The sequence below is a fragment of the Zeugodacus cucurbitae genome, chromosome 5, assembly GCF_028554725.1.
Source record: "Zeugodacus cucurbitae isolate PBARC_wt_2022May chromosome 5, idZeuCucr1.2, whole genome shotgun sequence".
In the NCBI taxonomy this organism is placed as follows: domain Eukaryota; kingdom Metazoa; phylum Arthropoda; class Insecta; order Diptera; family Tephritidae; genus Zeugodacus; species Zeugodacus cucurbitae.
The window spans coordinates 10,252,001-10,276,916 of NC_071670.1; the positions used below are offsets into that span (position 1 = coordinate 10,252,001).

Genomic DNA, 24,916 nt, shown 5'->3' on the forward strand with positions numbered 1-24,916 from the left:
CGCGAGCTGTGTGGCATGTAGCGCCATCTTGTTGAAACCACATGTCAACCAAGTTCAGTTCTTCCATTTTTGGCAACAAAAAGTTTGTTAGCATCGAACGATAGCGATCGCCATTCACCGTAACGTTGCGTCCAACAGCATCTTTGAAAAAATACGGTCCAATGATTCCACCAGCGTACAAACCACACCAAACAGTGCATTTTTCGGGATGCATGGGCAGTTCTTGAACGGCTTCTGGTTGCTCTTCACCCCAAATGCGGCAATTTTGCTTATTTACGTAGCCATTCAACCAGAAATGAGCCTCATCGCTGAACAAAATTTGTCGATAAAAAAGCGGATTTTCTGCCAACTTTTCTAGGGCCCATTCACTGAAAATTCGACGTTGTGGCAGATCGTTCGGCTTCAGTTCTTGCACGAGCTGTATTTTATACGGTTTTACACCAAGATCTTTGCGTAAAATCTTCCATGTGGTCGAATAACACAAACCCAATTGCTGCGAACGGCGACGAATCGACATTTCACGGTCTTCAGCCACACTCTCAGAAACAGACGCAATATTCTCTTCTGTACGCACTGTACGCATTCGTGTGGTTGGTTTAATGTCCAATAAAGTAAACTGAGTGCGAAACTTGGTCACAATCGCATTAATTGTTTGCTCACTTGGTCGATTATGTAGACCATAAATCGGACGTAAAGCGCGAAACACATTTCGAACCGAACACTGATTTTGGTAATAAAATTCAATGATTTGCAAGCGTTGCTCGTTAGTAAGTCTATTCATGATGAAATGTCAAAGCATACTGAGCATCTTTCTCTTTGACACCATGTCTGAAATCCCACGTGATCTGTCAAATACTAATGCATGAAAATCCTAACCTCAAAAAAATCACCCGTTATAAGTTATACATAAGTAACGGCTTTGTTGAAGAAGTGGAAATATATATAAGGATAAAGGAGAGTAAAATATAACTTTCTTTTAATATCCGACGTTTTTGAAGAGCGGAGACCAAGCCAACTATCCGCTTGAACCTATTAGTTTAAACGTCTTCCTTCAAATAACTACTGATGGGGAAAATTAATCGAGATCCTATCTTTCAATCTTTCTTGGACCAATTTCACGAACTTTGTCAATTTTCCATCATCCATCGAAAGTGCTCTTACAAAATCCAATTTGCGGCAACGCCTAAGTCTCTTCGGTTTCAATATGTTGTCTGCATACATAATTCTATAATGCTAATTCTATAAAATCTGAAATATAATCTCTGAAAATTAAGAATCTCCTTTCCATAGTAAAATGTGCAAATAAATGCTTTGTATTTAACTCTTATGTAGGTGTTACACTCTTCGTCGAAGATACTGAGCCTCTTAAAAATAAAAGATTTTTAACCTGGACTTAGGACTTTCTCTCGAGAAGTCCAAAGTTCAGTCTGCAAGTTAGCCTATACCTCCTAGAGCTCCCAAACCAGTCGATACTACGGGTTTCTACTACAAAAAATTAGCAAATCTGCGGAGATGCTATCAGCTATTTCAATTTTGTAATGAACTAAGAAAGTAAAGTTAAGTTTGGAGCGTGGTTTTGTGAATTAAAAAAAATGAAAACCATAGAATTTGTTTCCTGTCGAAAATGGAAGCATTTATTAAAGCTTAATGGCAAACAAACAAGTAATATGACGCATGGCAAGTGCTTCCCTAACACTTCTGAACAGCAAGTGGTAATGAAAAATGTAAGCCATGAAGACAAGGAAGAAGATTCCCGCTCTTTTATAGATTCTGCGCTCTTTACTACCTAACTTTATAAATCTTTCAAATATCAACATTTGTTACAAGCGACGACCGACATTTGTCAAATATTAAAATACACGTGTTCTTATGGGCACAGCTTTTTAGAAAACATCACGACTTCACGACCGCAGGCTCGATTTGTAATAACAATCAATTATTTAAAACAAATGAATCGACCTATTTATACCTTTATGGCACAAAAATTTTCACTTTGAACAAAACATGAAAATTTTATTGAACTTCCGCTGAGTTTCAGAGCGACAGCAATGAAATTGTTGTTTAACATGTCGCTGCCGCTTTCAAAATGCTCAAGACGCTGGCTTCATAGCGACATTTGAAGCCAGCCGTCGCTATGTCGTGTCGTGTCGTCGTCTTTGTGTTCAGAGCATGAGTAGCTAACAGATAAGTACGAATTACATTAACTTCGTACTTGGTTAGTGTTAATGTATATACATATGTTTGTATGCGTTAAGAGAGGGTCTCTCCGGATGAATAATGTTTAGTGGTTAGCTGCTACACACTTACACTTTTATATTTTGAAGAATGAAAACACAGATTGTACTCAACACCTAAGAGTTTATTAAATTCCTAACAATTTAGAAGTGTACAAAAAATTCCGCGAAAGAGATTTTTACTTTAACCGAACTCGAAATGGTAATTATAATTATGGTTTAGCAAACGGAGATGCTACTTTCCTCGTCATATTCCTCCATTTATTCGCAGCGGTAATATGTTAAATACATATATATGTACATATGTATACGTATGTCGTTTTGTCGCTTCTTAAGAGCTCGTTTTGCGGTCTTTGCTTGTTCGCGGTAGTGACAATACGTAAGTAGGTAAACAAACGATCACTTGGGTTCTTTTCTCAATGCAGAGAATTTTACTTAGTAGGTATGGTATCGAAAACTGCTTCTTCAGTATAGCGTCAATAGCGGTGCACAGAAGTTCATATTTCAGTCACTTCGTGAGTTGTTACGGTGAGTGATGTCTACCTTTTATAATATATAAGATATATGAGTTTAGAAAAGTTTTGCTTTATTTAGTTTTTGATTTTTCGCGGTATTGTTACATTGTTATAACGGAAATAACGATCAATACTGATGATATTAACTGAGTGATTTTTAGAAACAAGCACAATCAAAAAAATGCTTTCTTTGTAAGCAAGAGAGAGTCAAGAGTCGCCAAGTGAGAGTCAACATTTGAGAGCGCTAACAATTGTATTGCTCAGAGTGACAAATTTTTAATATTTTTATTTTTGTTTACAAACATTTAGACGCTCACTTCTGGTTTGTTATTAGTTCTCTACAACTTGCTGATAAGCAGTTTGGGCGAGTAAATCTCAGCAATACTAGGTACATGGCTGCCACAGTGCCGAAAGTGAACAAAGGATAAATAATAAAAAATTCAAAATAATACAAATATGCCAACATACAATTATACCTGAGACAGACATGTGTACATATTGTAGTATGCTACAGAAAACATATGTGTATCCCCGGTGTTCCGAATTTTGTTTGAGAGCAAATGGAGCAAATAGAGTTCTAGAAATCATTGAAATTTTGTGGTGTTGTGAAATGTACTACAATGGGTCGCATTGAGAACACCGAAAGCTTTAAGCTCTTCTGCCACAATCATATGTTTTCTGACATTTTGACATAGAGAAAATAAATTAAATTCAAAATAAAATGAAATCAAAAAACAAAATTTCTAAAAATGTTGAGAAAAAATTTGTCGAGAAGTAATAATTATGATGGAAAAGAATATTTAAATATTGCTTGCAGTTATAACTAAGTCAGGATCCATTTTCCTTTCTGATGGACGTAAACATAGTACAATACTAAATGTGTGTCACTATGCTGGTACATGGTTTCTTGAGCTTTTATTGTCGTACACATTGTAGTACGGAAACCATATGTCTGTTTTGGGCATTACAATATACATACATATGTTCATATAAAGTTAAAACTAATTCAAAATTTTTTTTTTTTTTCAATTTCAACGCTTTTAAGGTTGAGGATTTTTGTAAAATAGTAATACTAGTGTGAATTAAATCGCACAATTTCATTTTACAAATCGTACAAAAGAATTTTAATTGAATATGGCAATTGACAATTATATAAAAAACGGTAGTCAATAAACCCATAATTTTGGATGAAAGTTAGAGGGATTTTAGTTTTAAGATCTTAGGCGAAATAACTATATCCGTTATTTTATTTCTATAGATACTGAGAGATCTTTATAAAGTTGACTTAAGACTTTAATTATTTAATTATTATTTAACTAATACATCTTAGTATCGAATTTCTACACTTAGCGATTGTTGAATCTTAGATTAAATGCTATGATCACTATAACGTTAGTTTATTACCGAGCTCGAAGTTTAACGCGCTACCAAAATAGGACTCCGACCAGTCGGATATAGAAAATCGTACATTTCGACTACGTAAAACCGTTTGTCGTAGTTATGGAACGAATGTATTCACGTCATTTTAAAAATTGTTTAAACTAAATTTAACTAGAAAGCAAAGCTCAAGTTGAATTGAATTTAGTCAAAATAATTATTTTCATTTTCATATTTTCTCATCGCAACAGGAAAGTTCAATAATTTAAAATGGCCACAAGTTCTAAGCAAACAACTGCTTCACAGCGTAATTCGAGTGAGTTGAAACTACATTTCATGAAGAAATTAATGAAGAAAATATTTTGCTTCTACGATGAACAGTCTTTAATTGATGTGACTTTTAAAGTTTCTAACCCAGAGGCTTTGTAAGTATTACATAGTTTGAATGTCACATAAAAATATATTGATCTACATTTATAATTTTTTTCACAGTGTACCCGCACATCGTTTGATACTCTCAGCAGCGAGTCCTTACTTCGAGAACCTCTTCAACGGCGATCGAGGCAATGCTCATGTCATCGAAATAAATGATATCGATAGCGATATCTTTGAACGCTTAATAACCTTTTGCTACACCGGAAAAGCGCTGTTTACCGTTGACAATGTCGCTGCGATGCTGAAGGCGGCAATCGTATTGCAATTGGAAGATGCCGCGACCATTTGCATGGACTTCATTATGTCGCACATCGATGAATGCACATTACAGGGTGTATATGCGCTAGAACGCGAAACGCAATGTGAACTTGTCAAGCGGAAAATCCACGAATACGAAATACAGAATTTCTTAGAGGTGAGTCTAATCCTGCACGTATTGATACACAATGGCGTAATTAAAATTTCGTTTTTGTTAATACTAGATCAGCCAACGCGACGAGTTTCTCAATTTTGATGTTGAGAAATTACAATGCCTTATAGAATCGCACAATTTGAATGCAGCTTGTGAGAAAGATGCCTATGATGCCATAACTCGTTGGTTTAATCACGATGTTTCTGCGCGTCAACAACATCTACCTCGTTTAGTCGCTTGCCTGCGGCTCACTCAATTCGATGTGGACTTCCTTTTGACTCACATTCAGTCATTACCTGGCTGTGAGTTGTTGGCCCTCCAGGCGTCCATGTGGATCAGTAATTCCTCAGCAAGGCATAGGATAAATATCCGATTTACTGAACCACGTGTAGGGATCGGTGCTAGAAATTGTGATGAGAAAACATTGCTGCTTGTTTACGAAGAGGTAAGCGCTCACAGCGGTTAACTTTCCAAATTTAATCTCTAATTAATATATGGAAAATATTTATTTATAATATAATCAAAGCATAATTCGTCGAAGGCATGTGCACTTCAATATAATAAAGCTGAGGACACATGGCAAAAATATGCGACTCTATATAAGGATACTATAAACTCTAGTGCCATTTTAAAGGATGACAATTTGTTATTTATTGGTGGTGATAGCTATAAATCACCATCCAAAAGTTTTCTCAGTTGGAATATTACAAATAAAACATGGCGAAAATTGTCAAAAATGAACCATACAAGACAAGACCATAGTGTTGTCGAATTAGAAGGAAAAATATACGCTATTGGTGGTCGTGGTGAGAATAATACTATTTTGCAGTCAGTTGAAAGGTAAGTACCTAGTGTCTGGCCGATTTTTTAAATATTATAAATTTAAATATACATATGTATATGCATCTACATAAATGGAACGTACTGTTAGTCGCAATTTCAGCAAGTAAGTACATACCTGCATTATGTACACATAACATAATCTTAAATCTTCTCAACGGCGAAAGCATAACAACAACATGACAAATTCTTCTCTGTTCGTTAGTTTAGGATCCTTTACAATAGCAGTGCAATATTTATATTGTCTACAATAAGTACTCAATAACTAAGCAATATACCTGAACAGGTATATCTAGTCTTCTTAGCACTTTACAAAAATAGCTTTTCTACAGCTGTAGCCGCTAAGAACTGTTCAGAAATCTATTATTATAATGTACCTCGTATGTATATAAAGAAAAAATAATATTATTCGCGTATTCTCGAAGCAAGTATTTAAAAATAGTGGTTCTAGTAAAAAAATTATATTATTTTTCCAGTAGATGGCTTTAGTAATTTGTAGCTTGTGTTATATAAATGTAATCGACGTATATATGTATGTCACATCTCCTAATCGCTGCTGAATCCGCTATCAAAATCGATACATTTCTTAAATATGAATACTATTATTTCTTAATATTAATCGAACTTTTAAAAGGTGAACAGAATAATTAATATTTTAAGCTATTGAAAAAGTAAAAAACATAACCTGGAATCGAAAGTCTAATAAGTACAAAGGATCGGCTAAAATTTCACCGTGGACGCTCGTTAATGTTACGAAAGACAATGCTCATCACTTCAATGTAATAAATAAGTATTAATTTTTTATTGTTTATTTCAAGGTATACAGCATCCAATGGTTGGGAGTTCGTGGCACCTTTGATTACAGCACGTTGCGAGGCCGGTGCAGTGTCTTTGAATGGTAAAGTTTACATAATAGGCGGTTCGAATGGAAAAACCTTAAAATCCGTGGAATGCTATAACCCGGATTCGAATAGTTGGACTTATTGTGCAGTTATGCGCGAAGAGTATCCGAGCCTTAGTGTAAGTTATAAAAAGCCAATGCTTTAAAAAAATTACAAAAAATATATAAAATTCTTAAAAGGTATTAAATTTTCGCAAATTCTTCTTCGAGAAGCAATGACCAAATTTAGAATGGGTACGGAACCAAACGGTAGACATTGTGTAATTTAGTCGCGTGTATGTAATATTTACAATAGGCAACGTACACAACCACTTTGCACTATAGTGTGTGTATTTATATTACACTGATATAATGTCAAATTTATATACAGTAAAAATTGTTCACCAAGCAAATTTCTCAAAATTTTTAAGTAATTGCATACTGTTGCCACAATAACAAAATATACTTCATTTCAGTGAGGTATCTCTTCGACAGATTTTTCTAAAACTGTTAGTGTGACTAGGTTTCAAGTGAAAATATATACAACTTTACACAATATTAAAATATTTTATGAGAATAGTCGGTCTACATACCACCCATAAAGTTAAATAAAATATTAATTCTCTTTTTCTACTACAGGTAGCTGCACATAATGGTCACATCTATGTTGTAGGCTATTTTAAAGGTATGCCAGCTGTTGAACGTTACGATCCTTACCGAGACACATGGACTCAGGTACATTGCAATTGATTTTTTCCAACTGTTTGATATTAAATATTCCGAAAAAATTTCGCAGATTTGCTCTCTGGATGGCAAACTAAATCTTACAACAAAACGCCCATATGTCCTCTCTGGTAGTTGGTACGGTTTCGCTTGCGCATCTCTTGACAATGAACTATGGGCTATTGGTAGCAGCATGAACAATGAGGCAACAGTCGAAGTTTATAACGAAGAAAATGATCATTGGGTACAGAAGAGGCCGTTACCCAAAGGTTTCATATATTCATGTTTTGTTATACCCGTAACTTTTCTGACTTCAAAATAAACAAACAATAATAGAAATGTTGTTATTTTTTAATAAACTAATAGAAGCGGCAAACAAGAAAACTTTAACGGCCAAAATTTGCTTTAATCGTTTAAGGTTCTTGTTTTTTCTTAAAAAAGGAAACCAAGCGTTAATACTAATTTCAATTGTTTTTGTAGAAAATTTAAATAAATAAAAAGCAAGTAAATTATCCGACTACTATAACTTCCTTCTTTAATTATATTTGCTGTTGTATTTATTCTTTACTTATTTTTTCGCTTTAGTTTTCGTTTTTGTTCTTGTTTTGTATTCGGCGTTTTTACTATTTTAGTTTTCATAAAAGAAGCTCTTCCAATTTTCATCGTGGCTACGTGGTTGTAACTTAATGCACTTTGTATTATTTTTACCTCAACTCTATAGTTTGTGTGATGTTTTTACGAATCTATCACACGATGCGAATGGCGAAAGATTGACGTCTAAACATACAAGAATTCCTGCAGACGGAAATGCATGTTTGAAATGGTAAGTTGCTATCGTTGAAACCCACAGACTTTCACCCGGCCTAACTTAATCATCATATTTGGGTTCCAGTAAAGCAAACAGTAGTGCAGAAACAATAATAAAAAAAACTATTTGACTAGAGAGAAAAAATACTATCTATAAGACTATTATAAAGAGGAAAGATTTGTATGTATGTTTGTAATGAATAAACTCAAAACTTACGGTGCCGATTTCAAAAGTTCTTTTAATATTGGAAAGCTACATTCACCCTGAGTAACATAGCCTATATTTATTACTAGAATCTTAAAATCTGGAAATAGCTCCCAGGTGAGGGAATCAAAAAGAATCTTAACCTGAAACTGAATAATAAAATATGAGAAATATACAACAGCGCACTTGGGAGTCCAACTCTGAGCGTTCTCTAAGCCTACATAATCAGAGAGAAAGACAACGGACATGAAAGACTAGATGTCGTAATCAAGTTTTAGCTCATTGCAAATAAAAAATAATTTCATGTTCGAATTTTCCTCACTTTAAAGAAATTTCCGTTTAGTCGCGTTATAAAGTTAAAAATAATTCTAAAACCGAACGCTTATGTATAAGCTACGAAAATTTGTTTTGTGGTTTATTCATTAAACGAGATAAATTAAATACTGAAATTGTATGTAGGTAGTTTAATATAATGTATTTGTGGTTACTAAATACAAACAAAACAAAGAAAGAAACAAAAAAAATAAAAATATCGAAAAAAAAATTGAAAAAAGCTTAGTGGTAAGTTGTGCCTGGCAGGTGTATTTACGCATTTAATTTAGAAGTGACACGTTTATCCAATTATAAGAAGCTGTGGTGCAAGTTTAATTTTATATTCTCGTATAGACTTGATGTTTACTGAACAACGGCAAAGGAATATCTCATATACATATGTATCTATCCCCGATAACATGCCGCAATCCAGATTAATTACGACAATCAACACTAACAAGGCATTTAGTTGAATTGACTCTAAACTCAGGGAAGTTCCGTACTTCTTTACTACTAAAGCATTAGGTTTAGGCTGGGTCCAGAGATGCAATGGAAATCTTTTAGTTCTATGAAAAAAAAAAAACATCTATCAACGCTGCCACGGTGGCTTTGAATGGTACAATTTTCATTGCGGGTAGTCGTTGAGAAGTCCCAGCGGCTTAATACTGTTGAAAGTAACGATCCAATTACAAGCTTATGCACTTTATGCGCGAATATGCTCACAGCTTAGGGATTGGCCTGTATAAGAGCATTCTGAAATTAATATTATAGGCTAAATATAAGCTGGTCTCAATGTGAGTTTACAGAAAACTCGAAAAGAGATCCCATAAACCTCAAGTTTCTCAAGAACGGTGTAAGAAAATCGAAAAATACCCAAAAAATACACAAAAATATCAAAATTTATTTTCCCCCCTAGTGGCAATACTATTAAATGTTATAAAAGAGTTCACTTCATATTTACTTTGGTTAGTAGCTGGGATGAGCACCATCACAATCAAACGATCATCACAAAATGAGCTTTTGTTAGTGCGCTTACTAAGTGAAAGAAAATGTTCCAGACTGCTTGCACTGGTTGAGAGAGTGAGTCTATGCCGCACCCTACAATATGTGTATCAGTAATAGAACTCACAATATTTTATATTTAGTATAGGATAAGATTTAGGATAGTCAGTATATGTGGTTAATGTAGTAATTTAAAAAGTTAATTTTATGCTATTTTACAATGGAATAATTGTTTTCCTTTCATACGTCAAATATATAACTTCATCCCCATAAATCTGCTGATTGCAGTTTGGTCGTATTATCTCATCGTAGGTGCTCGTATCACGCTCTTCGCTTGTGCGTGTTAGTGACAAATCCGTATGTGTAAGTATACGATCACTTACGCTCTCTTATCAATGCCGAGAGTTTTATAATATTTGTATGCTCTTTCGTTAAAGTTCTGGTTGTAGTTAGTAGCTATGATATCGAGCAATTTTCCACAGTATCGCGTGAATAGCGAAGCAAATACGTTCAAATTACATTCACTTGGAGTGTTGTTACGGTATGAAGTATACATTATAGTATGTATATAGTATATAGTATAAGATAAGCTTTGCTTTACGCATTTGTTGTTTTTTGCACGATATTGTAATTTTGTTATAATGGGAGTGGCGATCTATATTGATCATATTAATTTAGTGATATATAGAAACAAGTACAATAAAAAAGAAAATCTTCTTTAAACAGAAAAGTGTGTGTCAGTATTTGAGGGAAAACCCCGAATTCAGTGTTAATATATATATTTATGCATGTATGTGCTAAGAGAGGGGCTCTCTGGATTAATAATGTGTAGTCTTTAGCTGCCACACACTTACCCTTTTATATTTTAGACTCTAAATGAAAGCAAATAGATTATCGAATAGCGTTAATTTAATGAAAATTATTATTTGCCGTCTGATGAAACTGAAAAGGGTTCGATCATTATTTGCTTCCCTTCTTTTAATCGCTTGCAACATATCCTCAGCTTTTTCCTACCTATCTTAATAAATTTTTTAAATTATAGTCAATTTGATTAATGTAGAAATTCAAAAAAGTCGTTCTATGCTATTTTACAATGGAATAATTGCTTTTATTTCATACGTAAAATTTATAACTTCATTCGCATAAAACTGCTCAGTCAACTGCTGATTGCAGTTTGATCGTATTGTCTCATCGTAGGCGCTCGTTTTACGCTCTTCGCTTGTGTGTATTAGTGACAACCGGTATGTGTAAGTATACGATCACTTGAGATCTCTCATCAATGCAGAGAGTTTTATAATGTTTTCATGCGCTTTCATCGAAGTTCTGGTTGCGGTTAATAGCTATGGTATCGAAAACTGCTTCTTCAGTACAGCGTGAGTAGCGGTGCAAAAAAGTTTATATTTCAGTCACTTCGTGAGTGGTTACGGTATGAAGTCTACATATATATACATACATATATAAAATATAATATATATAGTACATACGAGTAAATACATACATTTTGAATTCTATTCAATTGTTGTTTTTTCGTAATATTGTTATATTGTTAGAAAAGGAATAGCGTCTATATTGATCGTTATAAAAGCAAATACAACAAAAAGAACGCTAATATTATGTGTATACTAAGTAACATTTGCTGAAATCCCCACCCGGTTCGGCGCTAAGTGAGAGTCAACATATGAGAGCGCTCATAGTTGTATTGTTCAGAGTGTCGATTTTTTTTCATATTTTTATTATTGTTGACAGACATTTAGCCGCTCACTTGTGGCTTGTTGTTAGTTCTCTACAATTTGCTGATAAACAGATTGAGCGAATAAATCTCAGTAATACTAGGCACATGGCTGCCACTGTGACGAAATTTATTTAGATTTAGTAGATTTTTAAAGTGAACAAAGGATAAATAATAAAAAATTCAAAAGAATACAAATATGGAAACATATAGTTATACCTGAGACAGACATGTAGTACATATTATAGTATGCTACATAAACCATATGTGTATCACTGGTGTTCCGAATTTTGTTTGCAAGTAAATGGTATTTCGTACTACAAAAGAGTTCTAGAAACCATTGAAATTATGTGGTGTTGTGAAATGTACTACAATGGTTTTGACATAGAGAAAATAAATTAAATTCGAAATAAACTGAAATCAAAAAACAAAATTTATAAAAATGCTGAGAAGTAATAATTATAATGGAAAAGAATATTTTCATATTGCTTGCAGTTATAACTAAGTCAGGATCCATTTTGCTTTCTGATGGACGTAAACATATGTAGTACAATACTACATGTGTGTCACTATGATGGTACATGGTTTCTTGAGCTTTTATTGTCGTACACATTGTAGTACGGAAACCATATGTATGTCTTAGGCATTAAAATATACATACAGTGGATCACAGCCAAAGTGATGCAGCCGTATAAAAAATATTAAAGCAAGTATAATCTGCTACGTAGATTTTGCGGTTGTAGTTTGCTCTTCTCCATACATAACTCTTTCCATCTGATCTACATAGGTTAAATTTACTTACATCTGCAAAAATTACGGTATTCCAGAAGCTTTCACTCTTATATAAATGTTCTTTTGCAAACTTCAACCTTGTACTTCGATTTTTTGCATTGATGTATGGCTTATTTTGGGCTGTGCATTCATAAAAATCAACTTCTCTGAGCACTCTTCTTATGGTTTCCGGATGACTTTGCTTCCCCAGATATTTTTAACTTCGCTGCATAAAATTGGAGCACTTAATTGGGGATTTTCTCGTATTTTCCATACAATCCAATGAGAATCACTTTCATTAAACATTTTATTATGAGCCGTATTCTTTTGATTTGCAACACGATTTTCACGGACATAACGTTCAATGATATGCTGACAAGTTCTTGAACAGTTCTTTGACTCAGTTTCACAATTTCCGCGATTTTACGTTGACTTTTTCCGTCTTTATATTGCTTCAAGATTAACTCGTGCACCTCAATACTTGTTTGGCGACCCATTTTGAACTACACTTCACAAATGACAATATTAAAATGTTAAAACTATCAAATATTATCCCAGAATAGCTCATATTTATAACGGTATTTAGTTTGCATTCGAAAATCGCTGCAAAGTTGACGCCGCTAACGGTAAAAATGTGTGCATCATTTTGGCTGTGAACGTGTATTTCGGTATATATGTGGTAAATGGTTCTTTACTATTACACGTCTGGGCGACGTGGTAACCAAAATCCAACTGATTGTTGAATAGCTTAGCGTTAGTTAACTTATAGTAAAGGTAACGGTGATCGAGCATCAGGTGATGATGCTCTTAACATGTTTGCTTAGTATAATAGATTAATGTAATTGCTTAATTACTATGCGTAAGAGAGATAGCAATAGTGTAACTCTTAGGATAACAAGGTAAAGTAGAATGTAGGATAACAAGGTGAAGTGAAATGTAGGATAACTTAACCTTTAGTTGTGCTAATATAAATGATCTTAATATTAACCTGTAAGTGATCGCTTTATATAAATTATATGAAATGTTAAATGTGGGTATCGCCACATATCTCCCCTGCTGGAAAAAAAGAAAATCATACAAGTGATTTTTTGTTTTATGTAGGAGTTTTGAAGCGTACTCTTTTTCGATGTCTTTGTGTTGTAGTAGAAGGATTAGGATTGATGTTGTTGATATTTCCAGACGGATTGAGATTTAGATGTTCGATGTCGTCACTACAAATGAATGCTGGTTTTAGCCGATCTATGGAAATGTGTGTTGGTTTTCCATAAAGTAGTACTTTGTAGTATTTCTCAAATCGCTCCATGACTGGAAATGGTCCGTCGTATGGTGATGAAAATGATTGTTTGACTTTATCGTTACGAATGAAGACGTGTGTTGAGTTTCCGAGATCCTTTGAAATGAATATTTTCTCTCGAGTATGACGAGAAGCAGGAGTAGGTGAAAGATTTTGAAATGCTTTTCGTAACGTTTTAACGAGTTCAGGTGCTTCGATGGTATGAGTTGATGGTGTTAAAAATTCACCTGGGAGTCGAATTGACTCACCAAAAACGATTTCTGCTGGAGTGGCTTGAACGTCTTCTTTGAATGCTGCACGTAGTCCAAGGAGAACTGCTGGGAGTGCATCGTACCAACTTTCGTTGTGGCAGAGAAGAGATGATTTCAGCTGTCGATGAAAACGTTCGATAAGTCCGTTTGATTGTGGATGATAACTCGTTGTGCGTTGATGTTTGAAGCCAAGGAGATCAGCGAGTTTCCTGAAAAGGTCTGACTCGAATTGTCCTCCAAGATCGGTGGTTATGCGAAGTGGGATTCCAAAGTAGGATATCCAAGTTTGCATGAGTGCGTGTGCTACTCGGTCGACTGTGCCGTCAATGAGTGGTGCGGCTGCTGGATAACGTGTAAATCTGTCGATGATTGTTAGACATTTGGTGTGTCCTTTTGATAGAGGAAGTGTCACCAAATCTATGTGAATATGTTCGAATCGACGTGAAGGTGGTTGAAAATTTGCTATAGGTGCGAATGTATGTCGAGAAATTTTGTTTCGTTGACATTGAATACATTCTTTGGTCCAAGTGATGCAATCCTTGTTCATTGATGGCCAAACGTATCTTTGCGTAATGAGACGTCTAGTAGCTCGACGGCCTGGATGTGAAACTGAGTGTAGAGTGTTGAAAATTCGTCGTCTTAGTGGTTGTGGAACAAATGGACGAGCTGTACCTGTGGATATGTCGCAGTATACAGTAGTGTCCGTGGTATTACTCTTAATTTTGCGTAGCTCAAGTGGAGTGTTAGAACTGTGGAGTAGTTGTTGAAGTTCTGCATCGTTGGTTTGTGCAGTTGCAAGTTCTTCTGATGTGATTGCTGTGTGAATGGCGTCGACTCGAGATAAGGCGTCCGCAACGATGTTGTTTGATCCGGATATGTGCCGTATGTCGGTGGTAAACTGACCAATGAAATCGAGTCGTCGAAATTGCCATGGTGATGCGCGTTCAGGCTTCTGTTTGAATGCATGTATTAAGGGCTTGTGATCTGTGTAGATTACGATGTGTCGTCCCTCAAAAATGTGCCTGAAATATTGTACTGCTTCGTAGACTGCGTTGAGTTCACGATCGTATGTTGATCGTTTTTGAACGGATGTTGCGAGTTTGCGACTAAAGAAGGCGAGTGGTTGCCAGTGTTCGTCAATCCGTTGCTGTAGAGCGGCACCTATTCCGCTTTCAGATGCGTCTGAGAAGATGGCCCACTCGGCGTTGTTATCCGGGTGTGCCAAAAGCGTTGCATTAGCTAGTGCTTTCTTACAATTCGAAAATGCGTCTTCGAGTTCTGTGGTCCAGTGAATCGGAGTTTTTCCACAGATTTTAGGTCCTTCGAGTAGCTTATTAAGTGGGGCTAATAAGCTTGCTGCGTGATTGATGAATTTTCGATAGAAGTTGATTGTACCAATGAAGTTGCGTAGCTTGGTGATTGTTGAAGGACGAGGGTAGTCCACAATGACTTTGACTCGTTCCTCAAGTGGTTTTATACCATGGGCAGTAATGGTATGCCCAAGGAATTCTACTTCTTTGAGGCCTAGCTTTGTTTTTGTTGTATTAATAACTAAGCCGTAGTGTTGAAGGCGCTGAAATACGACGCGTAAATGTTGTTGATGCTCGGTTTCATTTGCAGATGCGATTAGTAGATCGTCAATGTATGCGAAGACGAACGGTAAATCTCGAGTTACCTCGTCGATGAACCGTTGAAAGGTCTGAGCTGCGTTTCGGAGTCCAAATGTCATAAATGGAAACTCGAATAAACCAAACGGTGTGATTATAGCCGTTTTATGAACGTCTTTGTTGGCTACTGGGATCTGGTTGAAAGCACGAATCAAGTCGATTGTTGAATAACATGATGTACCGTGTAAATTTGCGGTGAAATCTTCTAGGCATCGAACTGGATATCGATCAGGTATAGTACGTTCATTGAGGCGACGGTAATCGCCACATGGGCGCCATTCGCCACACTTCTTTGGCGCGAGGTGCAGTGGGGATGACCAAGGGCTGTCTGATGGTCTCGCTATGCCCAGCTTGATCATCTTCTGGAACTCTGATTTTGCGATTTTAAGTCGATCGGGAGCTAATCGCCGAGCTCGACTGCTGATTGGAGTACCAGGTGTTGTTTTGATGTGATGTTGCGTTGTATGTGTAACTTGTGTTGGTGCACCATCGGGACGAGTGATTTTAGGAAATTCGGCTAGCAGTTGCCAAAATCTTGATGATTGATCCGGCTGTTGAAATTTGATCGACTGTACATTCACGCTTCTGGTTGTACCTGAGGTGCACAGTCGAGTGGTTTCGTCGATGAGTTGTTGATTTTTGAGATCGACGAGTAGACCGTAGTGCGAAAGTAAATCGGCGCCAATGATCGGGTTCGAGACATCTGCCAGTATGAAGCGCCATGTTAACGATCTGCGAAGGCCGATGTTGAGAACGATTGTTGCGACACCGAATGTATTAACGGGTGTTCCGTTAACTGCGATGAGTTGGTAGCCGGTCGCCATCTTCGAATTTGGTTGTTGTTTGTGTGGGAAGACTGAGACTTCGGAGCCTGTGTCCACTAGAAATTGTGTGCGAGACTGGCGATCCGTGATGAAGAGGCGGTACGATGGTGGTAGAGAGGCGCTTTCCGCCGCTAACGTCTCTCTGATGCGTTTCCCGCTTGTTTGCAACCTGGTGTGCATTTTTGAGCGAGGTTGCCAAACGTTTTGTGGTACCAACACGTGTTGTTGGTTGAATTAGCAGCAGGAATTGATCTTCTTCTGTTGCTGTTTTGTGAGCGAAAGCGTTTTCGCCCAGTAGTTTGATGGTTGTATAGAAGCTTCTGAAGACTTTTTGTAATGTGAGCGAGTTGTTGTCCCACATCTGTAGAATCGGAGCCGTGGTTGTTTGCAAGTGATGTTGCAGCCATGTGAGTCCCTTGAGAAGGTTTGAGTACCTCATGTAGACGATCTGCGGCTTCACTTAAGTCCTGTAGCTCGGCCGTGTGTTGCGTAACCAAACACGTGCGCATTTGGTCGGGCAGGTGTGAGAGCCACCTTACACGTAATATCTCCTCATTTATGTCTGGCACTAAACTTCGTAGGTGTCGAAGGTGTTGAGATGGCGTTTTGTCGCCAAGATACTCACCATCCAGTAGTTGAAGGAGTTTTGCTTCTCTAGATTTTGAATAGCACGAGATTAGTGCGGCTTTCAATCGTTGATATGGGTTGTCGGCTGGTGGATTGAGAATGATGTCTTCTGCGTCAGCTGCTATGCGCGTGTCAATCAGTGGAATCGTATGATGGAATTTGTCCACCTCGTGTGTGACGTTATGATTCCGGAACTGTGATTCCAACTGCGCGAACCAGAGACCTGGTCTGTCTTGGTTGAAATTTGGAACACGAATTGTTGCTTGTTGCAAGCGTGGTGTGTCATCGTCGGAAGGCATATTGATTCGCTTCCAATACAAACGTTTTATTGTTAAATAAAGAAAATATGCGAACGATAGTTACAAAATTCCGATGGTTGATGAAAAACGCTGCGAAATGTTGGTTGGGTGATGTGACTTTAGGTTACGTTCACCTTTAGTGGCGTGGCCGGTTGTCGGTAACGGGCTGCTTACTGTTGCTCCACCGTTAGTCCAAGGTGACTGCTAAAGTCATCACGTCGGGGTCACCAATTGTGGTAAATGGTTCTTTACTATTACACGTCTGGGCGACGTGGTAACCAAAATCCAACTGATTGTTGAATAGCTTAGCGTTAGTTAACTTATAGTAAAGGTAACGGTGATCGAGCATCAGGTGATGATGCTCTTAACATGTTTGCTTAGTATAATAGATTAATGTAATTGCTTAATTACTATGCGTAAGAGAGATAGCAATAGTGTAACTCTTAGGATAACAAGGTAAAGTAGAATGTAGGATAACAAGGTGAAGTGAAATGTAGGATAACTTAACCTTTAGTTGTGCTAATATAAATGATCTTAATATTAACCTGTAAGTGATCGCTTTATATAAATTATATGAAATGTTAAATGTGGGTATCGCCACATATATATGTATATGTTTTTACTTAATGCTTGAAAAAAAAATAATTGTTGAGTTTTTTGTATTTAAAAGATTAAACATATTTGTACCTAATCAAAAAATTAGTAAAAGTTTTTAATTTCGAAATAAAAACATGATTTTTAGCTAAGCGATGTTTCATTTCGTTGCTGCATCACTTTGGCTGTGAGCCACTGTATGTTCATATAAAGTGAAAACTAATTCAAACATTTTTGTCTCAATTTCAACGATTTTAAGGTGGAGGATTTTTGTAAAATAGTAATACAAGTGTGAATTAAATCGTACAAAAGAATTTTAATTGAATATGGCAATTGACAATTATACAAAAAACGGTAGTCAATAAACCCATAATTTTGGATGTAAGTTAGAGGGATTTTAGTTTTAAGATCTTAGGCGAAATAACTATATCCGTTATTTTATTTCTATAGATACTGAGAGATCTTTATAAAGATGACTTAATACATCTGAGTATCGAATTTCTACACTTAGCGATTGTTGAATCTTAGATTAAATGCTATGATCACTATAAGGTATTGTGCTTAGTTTATTATCGAGCTCAGAGTTTAACGCGCTACCAAAATAGGACTGCGACCAGTCCGATATAGAAAATGGTACATTTCGACTACGTAAAACCGTTTGTCGTAGTTATGGAGCGAATGCATCCACGTCCAACAGTTTAAACTAGATGAAACTAGAAAGCAAAGCTCAAGTTGAATTGACTTTATTCAAAACAATTATTTTCCATTTAATAATTTATCATCGCAACAGGAAAGTTCAACAATTTAAAATGGCCACAAGTACTACACAAGAAACTACTTCACAGCGTAATTTGAGTGAATTGAAACCATTTTTCATGGACAAGTTAATGAAGAAAATATTTTGCTTCTACGATGAACAGTCTCTAATTGATGTGACTTTTAAAGTTTCTAACCCAGAGGCTTTGTAAGTATTACCTTGTTTGAATGTCCCTTAAAAATATATTGATTTGAATTTGTAATTTTTTTTCACAGTGTACCCGCGCATCGTTTGATACTCTCAGCAGCGAGTCCTTACTTCGAGAACCTCTTCAACGGCGATCGAGGCAATGCTCTTGTCATCGAAATAAATGATATTGATAGTGATATCTTTGAGCGCTTAATAACATTTTGCTACACCGGACAGGCGCTGGTTACAGTTGACAATGTTGCTGCGACGCTGAAGGCGGCAATCGTGTTGCAATTGGAAGATGCCGCGACCATGTGCATGGACTTCATTATGTCGCACATTGATGAATGCACATTACAGGGTGTATATGCGTTAGAACGCGAAACGCAATGTGAACTTGTCAAGCGGAAAATCCACGAATACGAAATACAGAATTTCTTAGAGGTGAGTCTAATCCTGCACGTATTGATACACAATGGCGTAATTAAAATTTCGTTTTTGTTAATACTAGATCAGCAAACGCGACGAGTTTCTCAATTTTGATGTTGAGAAATTGCAATGCCTTATAGAATCGGAAAATTTGAATATAACCTGTGAGGAAGATGCATATGGTGCCATATCTCGTTGGTATAATCACGATGTTTCTGCGCGTCAAGAACACCTCCCTCGTTTAGTCGCGTGCCTGCGGCTCACGCAATTCGATGTGGGCTTCCTCTTGACTCACATTCAGTCATTACCTGGCTGTGAGTTGTTGGCTCTCCAGGCGTCCATGTGGATCAGTAAGCCTGCAGCACGGTCACAGATAAATAGCCGATTTACAGAATCGCGTACAGGGCTCGATGCTGGGAATACTGATGAAAAAACATTGCTGATGATTTATCAAGAGGTAAGCGCTCACAGCGGTTTATATTCAAAATTTAATATCTCTAACTAATGTAAGCACAATATTTATTTTTGATATAATCAAAGGATAATGCGACGAAACAATGTGTACTTCAATATAACAAACCTGAGGACAAATGGCAAAAATATGCGAGTATAAATGAGGATAGTGCGAACTATAATGCGATTTTAAAGGATGACAATTTGTTATTTATTGGTGGTGATAGCTATAAGCCAGCATCCAAAAGCTTTTTCAGCTGGAACGTAATAAATAAAACATGGCAAGAATTGCGAGAAATGAATCAAGCAAGACGTTTGCACAGTGTTGTCGAATTAGATGGAAAAATATACGCTATTGGTGGTCGTGGTGAGAATAATACTCTTCTGCAGTCAGTTGAAAGGTAAGTACCTAGTGTCTGACCGATTTTTTAAATATTATAAATTTAAATATACATATGTATATGTATCTACATAAATGGAACAGTACGTTAGTCGCAATTTCAGCAAGTAAGGAAGGGCTAAGTTCGGGTGCCACCGAACATTTTATACCCTCGCAACTGATATATTTAATTTTATGAAGATAACACACAATTTAACTATATATTCGTCGTAACGGCCACCAAAATATAGCAAGTCGTTATATATAGTATATTGGAACTGTGGTAATTCCTGGACTGTTTTCAGCAATTTTCGTCAACAAAGCTACAGCAAATCCATGATTATACATACTATATTAGAGCACTCAATTGAATTTCTTTTGAATATCTTAAAAATCTTTACCATAAAATGTAGGGTTACTGTTGCTATTCCTTACATAATTAAAGCACTCTTAGTAGTTTTCAACTATTATCTGTGCAACATGGTGCGAGAGTATAATAATAATCTGCGAATATTAAGTATTGTGTTTCATAAACCAAAAATTCAGCTTATGTGTAAATATGAAGAGCGAATCACAAAATGCGTTAAGTAAGACGCCTAATTCATGTATGTGACACACACACACACATAGTAGTGTTATACAGGTACATAATCCTAATCTACTACACATACCTGCATTATGTACAAGCTATTAAAAAAATATTTATTAAAAAATTGAAAAAGTGAAAAATATAATATGGAATCGAATGTCATAAGTACAAAGGATAGGCTAAAATTTCACCGTGGACGCTCGTTAATGTTACGAAAGACAATGCTGATCACTTCAATGTAATAAATAAGTATTAATTTTTTATTGTTTATTTCCAGGTATACGGCATTCAATGGTTGGGAATTTGTGGAACCTTTGATTACAGCACGTTGCGAGGCCGGTGCAGTGTCTTTGAATGGTAAAGTTTACATAATAGGCGGCTCGAATGGAAAAACCATAAAATCAGTGGAATGCTATAACCCGGATTCGAATAGTTGGGCGTCGGGCCTTAGTGTAAGTTATAAAAAACCAATGCTTGATTTAATGAGGACCAATTGATAACTAGTTAACTTTTCAAATAAATAATGAAAAGATAAATCTCACTTTTAGACGACTTTGCAAATTAAAAAAAAAATTACAAAAAATATATGAAAATTTTAAAAGGTATTAAATTTTCGCGAATTCTTCTTCGAAAAGCAATGATAAAAAATTTTAAAGAATACGGAACCAAACGGTAGACATTGTGTAATTTAGTCGCGTGGCAACGTATACAACGAACCCGTACATAACTATTCGACACATATGAACCTGATTTTTTATTATTGATAGACCAAGAGCTGATATAATGTCGAATTTATATTCACAAAGCAAATATCTCAAAACTTTTACGTAATTGCATACTGTTGCCACAATAACAAAATACACTTGATTTCAGTGAGGTATCTCTTCGCCAGATTTTTCTGAAACTGCTGATGTGACTAGGTTTCAAGTGGAAATATATACAAATTTACGCAAAATAAAATATTTTACGAGAATAGTCGAAGTCTTATTAATTTGTCCTATTTGCACCAAAAAGTTAAATAAATTATTAATTTCAATTTTTTTACTACAGGTAGCTGCACATAATGGTCACATCTATGTTGTAGGCTATTTTAAAGGTAGCCCAGCTGTTGAACGTTACGATCCTCAGCGAAACACATGGAATCAGGTACATTGTAGTTGACTTTTTACAATTGTTTGATATTAAACTAAATCTTCCGAAAAATTTTCGCAGATTTGCTCACTGGAAAGTAATTGCTGGCGCCGTTTCTTTTGTGTATCTCTTGAATATAGACTATGGGCTATTGGTGGCAGCGTGAAGAATGAGACAAGGGTCGAAGTTTATAACAAAGGATATGATCGTTGGGTACAGAAGAGCTCGTTACCCAAAGGAGACATATATTCATGTTTTGTTATACCTGTAACTTTTCTGACTTCAAAATAAACAAACGATAATGGAAATGCCGTTTTTTTTAATAAACTAATAGAAGTCGCAAACTAGTTTCTATCAAACGCGAACAAAAAACAAAGTTTGCTTTAATCGTTTATGTTATTATTCTTGTTTTTTCTTAAAAAAAAGGAAACAAAGCGTTAATACTAATTTCTGTTGTTTTTATAGCAATCTTAAACAAATAAAATTCTCCGACTACTACATCTTCCTTCTTTAATTATGTATATTTTTGCCGTTTTATATTTTATTTACTAATTTTTTCGCTTTTGTTTTAGTTTTCTTTTTATACTCTCGCAACAAAGTTGCTAAAGAGAGTATTATAGTTTTGTTCACATAACGGTTGTTTGTAACACCCAAAACTAAACGAGTTAGATATATACCAAAGTGATCAGGGTGAAGAGTGGAGTTCAAATCCGAATGTCTGTCTGTGCGTCCGTCCGTCCGTCTGTGCAAGCTGTAACTTGAGTAAAAATTAAGATATCTTAATGAAACTTGGTACACTTATTTCTTGGCCACGCCCACAAAATGGCGAAAACCGAAAACACATAATGTGCCATAACTAAGCCATAAATAAAGCTATGGAAATAAAAATTGGTATGAAGGGGCATATTTGGATGTATTTTTTTTTTGGGGAAGTGGGCGTGACCCCGCCCCCAAATAGGTTCTTTGTACATATCTCGCAAACCAATAGAGCTATATAAACCAAACTTTCTGCAGTCGTTTTTTTAGCCACTTCCGTCCATAAATTTAAATCGGATAATAACCTCTCCCACCTCCCATACAAAGGTTATGTTGAAAATTACTAAAAGTGGGTTAACTCGCTAACCAAAAACGTCAGAAACTCTAAATTTCACATAAGAAATGGCAGATGCAAGCTGCACTCTGATTTTTTTACAAAATGGAAAATGGGCGTGGCGTCGCCTACTTATGGGTCTAAAACCATAGCTCAGGAACTACTCGACCGATTTCAATGAAACTTGGTTTGTTTGTTTAGTTTCCTTACATCCCAATGATATGATGTGAAAATAGGCCAAATCGCTTCACAACCACGCCTACTTCCTATATACCCGAACTTTGAAGACGATCTGAATCGTTTACTTTACAATATATAAAGTAAGCACTAGTGAAGATATCGATGCAGAACTTTGCACAAATACTACGTTTATAGTGTGGCAGCTCCATTCTAAAAATCGCCGAAATCGGACCATATATCGAACACGAGGACCTCGGTGCTTCTAACCTAATATTATGGTTTCCAACTTTCAATGGACTTTATACAATATACATATATGACGAATATGTGGGTCAAATTGTGTATTATATAATATAAATAAAGTTAAATAAATCAATTGCGAGAGTATAAAATGTTCGGTTACACCCGAACTTAGCCCTTCCCTACTTGTTTTGTTTTGGCTTCTTGTTTTTTAATATTTATTTATCATAAAGGAAGTTCTACCAATTTACATTGTCATTGCGTGGTTGTAACGTAATGCAGTTTGTATTATTTTTACCTCAACATTAGTTTAGTTTGTCTGATGTTTTTTGCGAATCTATCACACGGTGAGAACGGCGAAAGATTGACGACTACACTTACAAGAACTCCCGCAGACGGAAATGCATGTTTGAAATGGTAAGTCGCTATCGTTGAAACCCACAGATTTAATGAACAGACGTTCACCCGGCCTAACTTAATCATCATATTTGGGTTCCAGTAAAGCAAACAGTAGCGCAGAAACAATAATAAAAAAACTATTTGACTAGAGAGAAAAAATACTATCTATAAGACTATTATAAAGAGGAAAGATTTGTATGTATGTTTGTAATGAATAAACTCAAAACATACGGTGCCGATTTCAAAAATTCTTTCAATATTGGAAAGCTACATTCACCCTGAGTAACATAGCCTATATTTATTACTAGAATCTTAAAATCTGGAAATAGCTCCCAGGTGAGGGAATCAAAAAGAATCTTAACCTGAAACTGAATAATAAAATATGAGAAATATACAACAGCGCACTTGGGAGTCCAACTCTGAGCGTTCCCTAAGCCTACATAATCAGAGAGAAAGACAACGGACATGAAAGACTAGATGTCGTAATCAAGTTTTAGCTCATTGCAAATAAAAAATAATTTCATGTTCGAATTTTCCTCACTTTAAAGAAATTTCCGTTTAGTCGCGTTATAAAGTTAAAAATAATTCTAAAACCGAACGCTTATGTATAAGCTACGAAAATTTGTTTTGTGGTTTATTCATTAAACGAGATAAATTAAATACTGAAATTGTATGTAGGTAGTTTAATATAATGTATTTGTGGTTACTAAATACAAACAAAACAAAGAAAGAAACAAAAAAAATAAAAATATCGAAAAAAAAATTGAAAAAAGCTTAGTGGTAAGTTGTGCCTGGCAGGTGTATTTACGCATTTAATTTAGAAGTGACACGTTTATCCAATTATAAGAAGCTGTGGTGCAAGTTTAATTTTATATTCTCGTATAGACTTGATGTTTACTGAACAACGGCAAAGGAATATCTCATATACATATGTATCTATCCCCGATAACATGCCGCAATCCAGATTAATTACGACAATCAACACTAACAAGGCATTTAGTTGAATTGACTCTAAACTCAGGGAAGTTCCGTACTTCTTTACTACTAAAGCATTAGGTTTAGGCTGGGTCCAGAGATGCAATGGAAATCTTTTAGTTCTATGAAAAAAAAAAAAAAAACATCTATCAACGCTGCCACGGTGGCTTTGAATGGTACAATTTTCATTGCGGGTAGTCGTTGAGAAGTCCCAGCGGCTTAATACTGTCGAAAGTAACGATCCAATTACAAGCTTATGGACTTTATGCGCGAATATGCTCACAGCTCAGGGATTGGCCTGTATAAG

The 24,916-nt window shown here is 35.8% G+C and overlaps 2 protein-coding genes across 3 annotated transcripts; both read left to right on the top strand.

Moving 5' to 3' along the window:
• Nucleotides 1-2,605: 2,605 nt before the first annotated feature.
• On the top strand, nucleotides 2,606-7,936 carry LOC128922199 (kelch-like protein 17). 2 transcript variants are annotated; one of them, XM_054231976.1, is made up of 8 exons: nucleotides 2,606-2,762; nucleotides 4,378-4,551; nucleotides 4,619-4,976; nucleotides 5,044-5,418; nucleotides 5,500-5,813; nucleotides 6,632-6,833; nucleotides 7,333-7,428; nucleotides 7,490-7,935. In XM_054231976.1, the coding sequence occupies exons 2-8, from the start codon at nucleotides 4,397-4,399 to the stop codon at nucleotides 7,736-7,738; spliced, it is 1,749 nt and encodes a 582-aa protein (XP_054087951.1). In that variant the 5' UTR covers nucleotides 2,606-2,762; nucleotides 4,378-4,396; the 3' UTR covers nucleotides 7,739-7,935. The 2 variants fall into 2 exon arrangements, with proteins under 2 accessions (XP_054087951.1, XP_054087952.1); XM_054231977.1 differs by having other exon boundaries at nucleotides 2,678-3,238; nucleotides 7,490-7,936.
• A 3,041-nt stretch (nucleotides 7,937-10,977) lies between these two features.
• On the top strand, nucleotides 10,978-22,033 carry LOC128922195 (kelch-like protein 3). Its single transcript, XM_054231971.1, has 8 exons — nucleotides 10,978-11,115; nucleotides 18,589-18,762; nucleotides 18,831-19,188; nucleotides 19,256-19,630; nucleotides 19,714-20,027; nucleotides 20,872-21,046; nucleotides 21,645-21,740; nucleotides 21,807-22,033. Exons 1-8 carry the CDS (start codon nucleotides 11,039-11,041, stop codon nucleotides 22,014-22,016), a joined length of 1,779 nt encoding a protein of 592 aa, XP_054087946.1. The 5' UTR covers nucleotides 10,978-11,038; the 3' UTR covers nucleotides 22,017-22,033.
• Nucleotides 22,034-24,916: the final 2,883 nt, after the last annotated feature.

Bases quoted from the DNA above. Each gene is read 5' to 3' on its own strand.
- LOC128922195 (XM_054231971.1), top strand. From the start codon at position 11,039: ATGTTTTCATGCGCTTTCATCGAAGTTCTGGTTGCGGTTAATAGCTAT. The intron at 19,631-19,713 runs GTAAGCGCTCAC...ATATAATCAAAG, and splicing joins TGCTGATGATTTATCAAGAG to GATAATGCGACGAAACAATG. The intron at 21,741-21,806 runs GTACATTGTAGT...AAATTTTCGCAG, and splicing joins AGCGAAACACATGGAATCAG to ATTTGCTCACTGGAAAGTAA.
- LOC128922199 (XM_054231976.1), top strand. From the start codon at position 4,397: ATGGCCACAAGTTCTAAGCAAACAACTGCTTCACAGCGTAATTCGAGT. The intron at 5,419-5,499 runs GTAAGCGCTCAC...ATATAATCAAAG, and splicing joins TGCTGCTTGTTTACGAAGAG to CATAATTCGTCGAAGGCATG. The intron at 6,834-7,332 runs GTAAGTTATAAA...TTTCTACTACAG, and splicing joins AAGAGTATCCGAGCCTTAGT to GTAGCTGCACATAATGGTCA.